This window comes from Anabas testudineus, chromosome 12 (assembly GCF_900324465.2).
Source record: "Anabas testudineus chromosome 12, fAnaTes1.2, whole genome shotgun sequence".
Taxonomy (NCBI): Eukaryota; Metazoa; Chordata; class Actinopteri; order Anabantiformes; family Anabantidae; genus Anabas; species Anabas testudineus.
In genome coordinates, this window is record NC_046621.1 from 8038233 (window position 1) to 8050740 (window position 12508).

The 12508-nt window shown below is 37.5% G+C and overlaps 1 protein-coding gene across 1 annotated transcript in view; it reads left to right on the forward strand.

Annotated features, from left to right (window-relative positions):
- LOC113159659 (astrotactin-2) overlaps window positions 1–12508 on the forward strand; it is a 212705-nt gene that overhangs the window by 108323 nt on the left and 91874 nt on the right. Inside the window, exons 8-10 of the mRNA XM_026356476.1 lie at window positions 3409–3493; window positions 4364–4438; window positions 8054–8191. Coding sequence (XP_026212261.1) covers window positions 3409–3493; window positions 4364–4438; window positions 8054–8191 — 298 coding nt within the window. The remainder of the gene's footprint in view (window positions 1–3408; window positions 3494–4363; window positions 4439–8053; window positions 8192–12508) is intronic.

The following is a 12508-nucleotide window of genomic DNA, read 5'->3' on the forward strand; positions in this document are numbered from 1 at the left end:
CTCATTTGAAACAAGGTGTAAATGACGTAGTAAACGTGTTCCTCTGCAGCCTCCGGGCCTATACACACACATATTCTATGGTAATGCATGTACTGAATCTCTCCTGACTGTGCAAGCAGACTACTTTATGTTTTTTAAGTAGAAGCTTTCCGCAGATTCAAGCTAATTCAACCTCTGTATTTTTAAATGCATCACTGCTCATTTCTAAATGAGGAGTGTCCAACTCTAAAGAACACAAAGATCCACTCCTCTAAAATCAGATTCAATGATAAAGGGTATCTGTCAGTGTGAATAAGAGAACAGTTGTACCTTGCAAAGATTTTTTAAATAATGAGCTTTAGAATGAACATTTTCAAAAAGAGAAGAAAACGTATGCTGGTCTTTTTCATGCCAGTGCAACATTTCATGAAGTAACGGGGGTTTTCCTTCTGATGGTTTTCAAAATAACGCTAAAACAAAAACTTCTACGTCAATATTTTTTTATTTAACATTTTAAATGAGAACAATTTTGTTTCAGTACAGAACTGGACTTTGAAACAACGTATTGATGTAATGCCAATACCATCATGCTTTTTACTCAGATTGGCTGCGGAAGCCTAGATTATGAATGATAGGAAATTTTAAACTATGTTTGCTAAACACAGTTGTTAAAGTGACTTTGCTCACAGTTACAGTTACTTTGTGTACTTTTATGTATTAAACAGTAAGTCCATATATAGAATTATGTATATTATAATAATAAAAATCCCACCAAGTGTAACAGACACTTGATATTAGCTTAATGTTGACACACAGTAATTATTAGTAGTAATGTGCGTATATAACATCACAGAATGTGTGGATTCATACTATCTGATTCCTTTGCTAGAAGTTCATTCTGCAAAGAAACACAAGTAATTTAGGTATTGATTAAGCTTTCTGTTTGGTCTTTATGATAAAACAGCCCCCACCCACCTAATAAAACAGTGTTTGTTCTGTCCCAGTAGTTGTTTCTTCTCTAACCAAGCACAAGCTGAGAATAACTTCTGTCAGCAGCAGGCACAATCCTGTCACTGCAGCTTCTGGATACAGCCTGCTGCCATTTCTCCTCTCCAATTAATCAGATGTGTAGCTAGGCATTTTAGCACCAAATCAGAGTTTACTAAATACACTTTCTCCTTGCAGATGTAAAAAGAAAATTTCCAGTTGGGGCACAATTGTTTAACGTCTAACAGACTAATAATAAAAATTCAAGTTTCTGCCTCTGGCAGATCGAAAAAGGAAAAGTACAAAACAACACCAGAGGAAAAAAGAAGAAAGAAAGAAAGAAAGAAGTTATTCAGATTTTGTCCCTGCTTCTTCAGCATGTGACAGGTAACTTGTGACCTGACTGCAGATGTGCAAGAGGACTACTATTGAGCATTCAGAAAGAATTAAATTTAACTAGGTTAAACATGCATATACTCTAGATAGCAGTGGTGTATGTGGCTTTAGGTGTGTGTTTCTTTGTGCCTGTGTTCACTACAGACAGGATACATGACAGACAGCAGTATTGTATATACACATATATATGTGTGTGTGTAAATACACGGTTTATTGTGTGTACTGATGATGATCGTCTGATGATCTCTCCCTTAGCCTTAACCACTGCTTAATAAGATCTTTGAAATTATTATTTGTAAGAAGTGATGATGCGCCTAATGATGTCGACCTTGATGATAGGTGCCTCACATGTAGTGTGCACTGTATGTGTTGTTCTATTGTTACTTTTACATTTTATTTGTCACAGATTCTTATGAGATATCCTGTTCTGGATGCTAAGAAGTAAAAAATCAGATGGTGAGGATACATATATAATATGGATGCAACAGTTATTCTGTCCTCTTCAGTCCTCTTTATCCAAAATGAATAAATGTGCGTCCACATTTTAAACTGGAGCCGTTTCAGCAGCTCCTGCTCCTCTAGTGAGGCCACATGAAATAGCCACAAGCAAATAAAAACATTCTGTTGCTTCCCTGTGACTGAATCTTAGTGGTGCATCACTTCACGAGTGACTCTTAAGCCTATAAAGTCAGTTTATAAATTATTAAACACCAGGTGATAAAATGTGAATGGTGTTTTCGAGGTGGCCATTACAGTTTTTTTCCGGTGTTATGCCTCGATATAGGCCAACAGAGAACGGCCAGTAGCATATATTTTATGCAGCAAGTTTGGTAAAGCTATTAGTGACTCACAATTTCACAACATGCAATATATCTTAATTGTAATTTTAATTTAACTTAACTTAGCATTTCTGTCATCATGAAGCTGGTAGGATTGATCTTCATGAAACAAACCATTACTTAATGGAATCTGAGTAGCACTAGTGTAGAAGTACAGGAATTGAAATTAAGCGTAAACCAGAGACAGTAGCAGTGAGGGTGACAGTTTAATGTTTTTAATTACTAATAATTTTTTATTATGTGTATGATAAATGGCCAATACTGATGAAGCTACTATAATTTGTCCCAGAAAAAAGGAGATGCACTGGCATGATTGTTTTAATTGTATTTTTACAGTGATAATTCACAATTAAGATAATTACTTCTGTAGGTTATGGGTTGTAACATTAAATAACCACTCAAGCTCTATATCATATGAAATTTCACAAACTATAATGTGCAAACACTCACTTTTTTACTTAATTTAGGCGTTGACACGGTTGTTTGACAAGCACAATACAGGTGAAAGTGTGTGGTTTTAAATGGTATTGCTAACCAGTGAGGCCTCAGCACCAGTAGCTAGGGAAGGAACAAACTGACCCCCAGTTGTGTGATTGGCAGCCTCCTGTACCCAAACAAAGCTGCTGTGCTCCTGGGTGAATGTCTCTTGCTCATTCTGCAGAGAGAGCTGTCCAACCAACTGAGTAGAAGTGAGCGGTGATCTTGTTCAGAGACACAAAACTATCAGGGACAAAAATATCTTACAGGGCATGATAAAGACTTACAGGGAGCAAAACAGAAACCATCGTCACTGTTTTCTCATTTCAGCTGCTGACTTCTATTTCTTAAGACCTCTGTTGAAAAAACCAATGCATATACAGTAGTAGTACAGTGCTCTTTTGTATTTAACCGGTCCATACAAGAAGAAGCTAATGTACATTAATATCCTGGGATTTGTAGTAGAAACATGCAACATCTTTTTGAAGGTTTATCTAAAAGGTTCCTAGTTTAGGGACTGTTTTTGGAAAACAGCCTATAGCTAATAGGACCAGTCTCATTGTAAATGTGCTCTGGATTTGTTCACTGGAAAATTAAATAGCAAGACAACTGCTTCTCCATTTGATACGTATCTAATGACAGTGCAGGCAGGGTCACTTATATGGTAATGTATTCACCTCCTGAAGACGAATATCTGCCACTGTGCCCCTTCTTGTTCTGTCTGTCACAGGAGAGTGCAGCTGTCATGAGGGATTTTCCCCTGACCCTGCCCATAAACACCTCTGTGTTCGCAGTGACTGGGGTCGCAATGAAGGGTAAGTACTGTCTGCTCTTTCCACTCACATCTAAAACCTCACTTGTACCTAAATGACCTTGCGACTGGTTTCACGGTCTCTACTCCCAGCTGCATTAGAGCATGATATTAACTTTACATGGAATAAAGGTGAATTGTTGGCTGTGATGGATTAGCTATCTGGAGCGAGTTTCAACTCTCTGCAAGTTGATCTTGAGAGTATTAAAATGAATGGAAACCCAGGCAGGAAAATCTTACTGTATGCTTTGGAAAATGGTCACAGTAATGTAAAATATAAGCAATTTGTAGTTAATGGACTAAAGCATGCAAATGTACCCGTACGGCCTTTTAACTTGAGGAAGTAGACTTTGAAGAGGAAGTAGACTTTGAAGAGGAAATCAGTGGGGCAGATTGAAGGAGGAGAAGGTAGGAGTGAAGTTATACTGCGTGATGAAACAAAACAGCAAGGGAGCGTAGAGAGTCAGATCAGCTCTCTTTCTCACTCTGACAATTAATTGGCTTATCCAATCATTGGTTCATTTAAAAGGTCACATTGTTATGCAGCTCCACCTGCCATCCACTGGATTCACTCCACGAATCAAGTTTCCATTCACGGTTTTGTAAGAGTACAGCAGCAGCATCTGCAGCAGTTGACAGAGGGTACTCTTTCTTTTTAATCAACTGATAATGGTACATTGTGTTTCATTTAGCTGTAGCACATTATATATAGAACACTGTTGGGAAGATATAAAGTGCAAAACTGCAACATCTTTAAAGGGTATACGCACAAATAATCATCCAGTGGTTCGGATTTCTTCTCAGATTAAACAAGCACAACTCACACTCTTTATAAAATGGCACTTTTTGATTAGGTTTTCTCTGTTCTGTCAAGTCCTTGGCCTTACGCTAACTTGGAGAAGGGCTACGACCTGGTTACAGGAGAGCAGGCGCCAGAGAGGATCTTCAGGTGAGTCCTTCACTTTTCGTACGTCTCCTGAGAGCATGACTTCCTCTGGCCATCTGTGACTCACTATGGGAATGAATTCAGTATTCTCGGCATGTGTTTCTGTGTGTGTTTGTGTGTGTGTGTGCACATGTGTGACGGAACATGCAGATGAGCATCTTGCAGATAGACACAGTTGGATGGACACACAAATGCACCTCGTGCTGGGGTGAAGTTTTACCCATGGGCCCTCATGTGGAGAAATAGCCCAAGGGGCAGTCCTGCACAGACTCCTTTCAAATGCTTTTACTGCCATTTTTGTTACACTTCTCATTCTTGATGGGGTCATTGTGTCTGACATTTTTCAGGAAGTGCAATGCACAAAGGACTCATTCAGTATCACCCAGCTGTTCTATTTTTAAAAACGTTTCATAATGCAGTCCTATTGTTTATGCTATTTTAAAATTTGTGATATGTGCTTTTGCTGTATCTATTCTAGAATTTTTTTTACCCTTTTAACTAGGCCAGGTCGAGCTGACATGGCGCATTACACACGTATTCAGATGAAGGGGTTTTTTTTTTGCAATCAAATCTCTCAATCATTTATATGAGGTAAGGCTTTGTGGAGTGCTTCAAATATAAATGAGGGTACAAAACATATTACTAAGCTAAAACATTAAGTGTATTGTTGTACTGTTTCGTACCTTGTTGGATTTGCAGGTGTTAATAATAATAGATACTTTAATAATCACCTTAAAGAAATTATAGTGGCAGGCAGCCACATTTAAAGCTGGTTTCAGGGCCCAGAGTTCAGGAACACCAGGAGTAAAACCATGAGAGTATACAAATACAGGTAAACATACTGAATCAGTAATTTAATACTACAATTTAATATACAAGTAACTACTTTGTCTATACACCTTTAAGAAGTTGATGTCACATCTTCATTCAGTTCTATGTAGTTGTGTAACTAAAGTGAGTGAACTGTAAGCTTTCACTCTGTGATTCAGTGCTCACTTCTCATCCATTATGTTTGTAGAAATAGTTCTTTATCATAGTAACCTTGCTCCATTTTACAATGACCAGAGTCAGTGGTTCAGCATTAGTCCACTCTAAAAAATTTGGTGTTAAAGCCACAATCTTTGTTCTGCACAGAAACATGTTACATCTTTCATCAATGCAGAGTCTGTGAAACAGGAAAACACACACTCACAGTGGCACACATACATTCAGCCATGCACACACTGATACACATAGCAGACAAAGAGAGTAAAGATGCAGCAAGTGGAAGACTGGAGTGTGATTCCACTGGAAGGTTTTTTACATCAGTGCTGTGTAGTGAAGTGTAGGAGAAAATACGGCGTTGCTCTTCAGATGGACAGTGTTAGTATTAGTCCTGTAGCAGTGAAAAGAGGTGCTTAAACATAACAGGAATTGGACTTCACAGATTCAGGGTGTTATGGAAAGAAACAGAAATTTCTGACAGGACAGCCTCTTGAGTAGTTTATTAACGTACAAAGAGGAGAATATGTTGAGTTATACAGCATGACCCTCACATGAGAGAGCTCAGCAAAATGTGAAAAAGCACAAAACAGTTTGCCACACAGTTACAATTATTACAAGCATTATGTCTGCTGAGTGTGGGATCCCACTGCAGACTATCTAGCTTAGACCCTTGTTATTTTGTCATGACTTTTAAATTGTCCTGGAGCACAATAGGGTAATTGTAGTGGTGGTAGGTTATTGTTAGAAGGACCTCGGCTGATGTTCTATACCACCCCTTGGATAATGTTTGGTAGAGACTCTAACACAATGTCATGCATGTTTCTGCAAAGTGCCATAGCCTTCTGATTGGCAAGTGGTATTGCACCACATCGTCACATTTGCACGTTATTCTTATAATGCACCATCATGGTAGGGGTAGCGGCGCATGGAGAGTTAAGTGAATTTCTACTGTTTGCTTTGTGTAGTTAGTTGGTTGTGTTTGAACACATGTCAGACTCTTTTTGAAAAACCAGTGCTGCCTCCAACATGATTTCATACATGAAACAGTATGAGTTCAGGCAACATAATACTACATGAACTATCAGGTTAATGATGATTACAGCTTTTGGATGGAACAGAATAGGTGTGTGTGTGTGTGTGTGTGTGTGTTTCGGTTTTCAGTCTTCATGCAACTGTGAAGAAGACATGAACATTATTAATAACTCAGAAGTCATGATCATTCAAAGACCTTAGTTGTTGCATTAATTATTGTATTGTTCTATGCTTTAACATGTGTTTGATAATGTTAATTCTTGTTATGATAGTTCATATAGTATCACATGCGTGATATCATGGATCAATTCATGATGATTCATGTACCATTACCATAAAGTGTGACTAATTTCATTTAAGTCAGATAGTGAAGGGAGGTCAGAACAAGTGTAATACATAGAGATTCTTTGTTTCGACTTAATGAACTGGCAGCAGTGTTTTGTTCAAGTTGAAGGTTTTTAATGCTGAGGCTTGGCAGTCACGAAAACACGGCGTTTCACTAATCACATCTTGTATGTACAAAGGAATGTTTGACAGGTTGGATGTCAGTAATATTTAAAAGTGGATACATTTACATGCTATTACGAAGGTGAGAAAGTGCTTTTTGTGAAATGTTTTATGTGGGAGTGAAATGGAGTGGCAGAGTTTGATGAAATGCAATTTGAAGATTTTAAAAAGCTAAGCCATTCAAGCTTGGTTTCTAGATTTCTAGGCAAGTGTGGTCTTGTTACGCACCTTCTCAGATACATAAAAGCACATAACACAGTGCACGCACAGCCTTGTTGCAATCTGTGAGCCCCTACCAGGTGTTTCTTTCCCAAGCGACAAGTCTAGGCCCCCTGCAGGGAGTCCTCCTGAGGATAATAATCTTCACTCAGGAGAAATATCTCTGGCAAAAAATTGTATTATATTTACACCATCTTCAACAATGATCATTAGCACACGTCACACACACTGTGCTGTGTCCAAAGGAAAAAGGTAAATTAGTAATGGTGGCTATTTCATCACAACTTCTATGGTTTTCCTTCGAATCCAATTCTGTTTCTAACAGTGGCGTGCAAATCTTCAGTTAGGTGCCTCACGAGACTGACATCTAAAGCCAGCAATTATTCTTGCTGAACCCAGTTATTTGACTGTAACGACTTCATATAACTAGAAAAGCATTGTAAAAATGAATTATTTCCTTGTAAATTATATGATTCAGAAACTTTTTTACACAGTCATTTTAATATCATGAAATATGTAAAATTGCAAAAGATGTCTCAAAGATAACAAATACGGACTCCCTGTAACCCGTGTCCATGAAGCAGCATGTTCTAAGCTCACAGTGAGACATTAGTATTGCCATTATACAGTATGAAATACACTCAATATAAAAAAAAAAATAAAGAAATCTACGACATCTAAGATCTATGATCTTCTTCCTGGCCCTTGCCACCCATTTACTGCAAGCCCACACTTTGCAGTGTGCTTATTCCTGCAACAATTACTGTGTACTGTATCCTTATTTTTGGATGTACTGCACAGTATATGTTTGTGTGGAATAATGAAATGTGACACTAGTTTGATTGACATTTAGGTCTTGTGGTTGTGCCAACACAGATCATTCTACAGTCTGGGCCAAGGGTTGTGGCTGCCAGTCAGCAAGAGCTTCGTGGTGCCACCAGTGGAACTGTCAATCAACCCCATCGCCAGCTGTAAGACGGACGTGTTGGTTACTGAGGATCCAGGGGAGGTCAGGTGAGTCAGACCCACCTCATAACCACACACTTCTGAAACTGTGCATAACAGTTGCGCTGCTGTGCGGTTTACCTAAACCTCCGTGCTCAGTGTTTATGAGACTGTAAACTTCGTTTGATAGACTGAGTCATACGAGGCAACGTTATGAAGCTGCTTTGTGTCCTTTGTAAAAAGATCATAGTTGGACAACTATGGTGTTTTTGTATCAGCATAACTGTACATAGTCACTATACAGCAGTGTGCTTCTTAAACAGGGCATTCATGCTCGAAAACCCTCCAGTGTGACTGAATTGAATGCAATTTAGCTTGAAAGTCTTATCGTCTTGTATCAATGGAGCCCAAGAATAAAATATAAACCCTAAATTCAGCAAAATATGGGCAATTTAAGCATTTAACCAGTTCATTACATCTTCAAACAGCAAAGCAGCATTACCAAAATGCAGGCTTTGCACAGATCTGAATAAAACAAATCTAGGAAAGTAGTGTCAACAAAATTATGGATTTGGCAAGCAGCAGTGCAATAACATATTGGTAACATAAAACTTTTTCATCTATCCATGCCAGTAAGCACTGGCATGGATCAGTGCAGCTGAACTTCACAAAGCACATCAGAGCATCATCTGCAGATCAAAACAATCACCCATCAAGGCAGTCTAACTGACATGTTGATGTTTCATTTAAAAACCAAATTCTCTGCCATAGCAGCATGAAAAATGTTGCTTTTGCCACAAAATGTGCAGGGAAATAAGATGAATTCAATACAGTCAGTGAATCTCCACAATCACTACACAAAGTTTACATGACAATTTAAAAGTAGTCATAAGCGCGTGCCACATAATTCCTATGAATGTATAATCATGCAAAAAGTAATGTTATGATTCTGATTTGAAGGAAATGTTTAAATGTCACTGATAGATGCTAGAAACATGCAGTTGTGCAACTGGTGTGTCCACCTAGACATACAAAAGCATTAAGAAATGAAAAAAGTATTCAGCACAACAAGGAATCACAGTCTTACTTATATCAATTTGAAACTATACATTCAAGACTTAACCTAAAAAAAAGAGTCATCTTGCTCAAACACCTTTCTCCATGTGCTGCAATACAGACAACTTGTGTAAATGAATTTAGATGGTTCTTCCATACTCTGTTTTGTCAACAAGAAAAATATTTTAGGTCAGGGGTCAACACCTTTTTAATGAAGGTTCCGCTGACTAATTAATCTGAGCTTGTTTCAGGTCACAGGTCTGGAACAAACCCAATGCTGCTTTACATGGTATCTAAGAGAATGAATGCATATTTCTCACAATGTTCTCTTGATCAGTGTTTGTTGTCTCAGCACACCCACACTAGCAGGAATGTGTTGTCAGTAGGACAGCTAGCATCTATTAAATAAAACATGTTACTTCAGAAAATGGTCTCTTTCCATGATGGATACATTTATTAGGATGTTCTCTGCATTTAACACAAAAACACCAAATCTGTAGTGAATTCTTTTTTCCATTGTGCATCAGATAAATCGATTTTTGCTAATTGTAAGCACTACTATCATACTTCATTAAATATATTGCCAAATGTAGTTAGATAGCTTTCTGCAACATGTTGATTGGATCAGATTCATAATGTTGGTAGAACCCAAATGATGAAAGGTTACAGCCTCTTCATTAACCTCTTTAAAGCATTTTTTCCTTGACTGTCACAGAGGTGCTACTATCAATGCATACTATTTTAATAGGCCTTGTTGGGTTATATCACACCTGCAGGTGCATACTGACCATTTGAGCAGAGAACATGAACTAAGCGTCTGTTTACTCAGCAGGCTGTAAAATCATTTTAAGTTTATTCAACTTAGAAATGGGAGTTCACTTTCTGCCTGAGGCGAGTTTAAAAGAAGTAAAACTGCCTGAGTTAAGTGAATTTAAGTAAACAAGTGGCATTAACTCAAACTAGTTAACATGAACAGTCATGTGAAGATATAACCAAGATATTTTCTTTCCTTCTACATTTCTCATTATAAAGAATCAGTTCTCCTTTGAGGTCATTTTACAAAAAAAAACCAACAGTACAAAGACAAAATCTAAGGATGTTCCCAGTGGCTTCCTTATATTGTCATGCACCAACTGATTTTATTGAGGGGTGCAGACGCCTGTGTCGAGTGTGTGGGAGGCACAACATGACACAATGGAGATCACACTCCAGCATTATCCGGACTTTGTAGTAGGAGGCTCACAAGATAAAGTCCGGGAGAATCTCTGGGCTGTCTGACTCTCGCTTATATGCAGCTCACCCAGGTAATGTTTAGATGTGTTCAAGGTTTCAGTGCATGTCTGAAAGTAGCTCATGTGGTGTCCATTGGGAGTTGGTTATGTAGAATATTTAGTATTGAGTTGTGATATTTGATATTTTATTGCAATGTGACAAATTGCATGTTAACTGTTGTAGTAGAAACAAAGCCATCTGCTAATGTACAGTAACCTGAACTACTGAAGGATCTGTCTTAAACAACATCACACCAGGAATAAGATCTTTGAAAACATGAAGGAGGAAATGCACGTAGTGTTACTGATTAAAAGCCCACTTCAGTTGGAGTAATAAGTTAATGTTCTGTACTTGGTTAATGATTAGTTCCTGTAACATAGAAGGATCTGTCAGATTGTCATGAATAATGCAGACAACTCATTATGCAAATCATTTCTGTGGAACACGGTCCCGTGGGACCGTATGAAGTTTTTAACTGATGCACTTTCCCAAAGAGTTTATACAGGCATTGATGTAGTCCGTCATGATAGACATGTTGATGTGGGAAATGGTGAAATGCAATATAGCTGTGACTTTTAAAATGATGCATACCTCTGCCCTTCAGCTGAATGACAAAACCTGATGAAATGTATATAAAAAAGATAAGTGAGGGTCAAATAAGTGTCAACTTTACCAAGCTCAGCTTTTAAATGTAGACATTTTGTCTCTTGATATCAACATCGCTCCACCTCAAAATCATTTTAAATAAGCTGCATTTAAAATGACATTTATTTTTCTATTTAGCAGTTATTTTTCATTAGGAAGAGAAAAGGACAATTTAATCAAGTACAAATCCATATTTCCTGCAGTTTTATCTGGCCATGCTGATTAGTTCAGTTCAATTTACCCAGTGGAATTAAATGGAATTGTATGTATCTGCGGTTTTCAAAGCATTGAAAATGTCCTTTTGGTTAGGCATGTTTTGGTGTGCTTTCAGTGAGAACCACCTATTAGACCAAAGCATTCATATTAAAAAATAATTTACATTGGGCTTTCTTTTCATATGGTACAGGCATTAGGCCAGAAAGGGCAGTTCTGCCTCAGATAAGCAGATGCAAGGCCAGCCTTCACCAAAGACAATCATGTGTATTTCCAGTTAGTCTTTTATTTCCTGAGAGGAAATTCATTATTGTTTAGGATACACTGTAAACATTGCCTGTTGTAGGGACATTCATTCACTGTCATTTTGCTTAGCCAATGTATGCAAATTTCAGTTTCCACAGGGAAACCCAAACAATGCAGAGAAAGGTTTTATGTATCTGGTGAATGCCCATACTATACTGTTAGGCATATTTAAACGCAGCAAACATAAAAGGGATAAAATGACTCAAATTAAATAAAAAAGCTTCTACTTGTGCAGTAGTCAGCTTTTAGTTTTGCTTCATTATTGCCTGTATGAAGAGGATTATTTAAGAATTTAGATATTTAGTACATTGTGTATATTCTGCATTTGAAATGATTTGATAATCAGAAATCAATGTATTTGTCACTGTCTACTTTTGCAAGTGGCCAATGCACAATTTGACACTTCAAGTGAGAAGAAGACAAAAATGAGTTGTAGCATTTTGCTCAAATTAGAAAATCACAAACTTTATATGGGTCTCATGCACCCTGAATCATGTACAGAATGAAAAACACAATATATGTTTTACCGTTTTGCTTTGTTCAGTGTTCAGTCTAGTTTAAAAAAAAATCAATAACTGTGTTGAAATTCAGACTATTGTCTTGGTAGTGGTGAAAAAAATCACTGTATTGCATTGCTTGCATTTATAGATACTGTACCTGTAAGCCAATAAGGTAATAGGCTTACCTTGCACTTATACCATTTGTCTTAAGATGAGTTGAGCTTTAACTCTGTATGTTTACTTTTTTACCAAACATGCATTTGATCTATCAATCTCTTATATTCAATCCCTTATATTTAAATAATGAGTTGGCCGACTCTCTGACTCAATAGTTATTAAAATTTAATCATGTCTAATGTTACCCTTGCATTTCTACTGGGTTTTGCTGAACAGA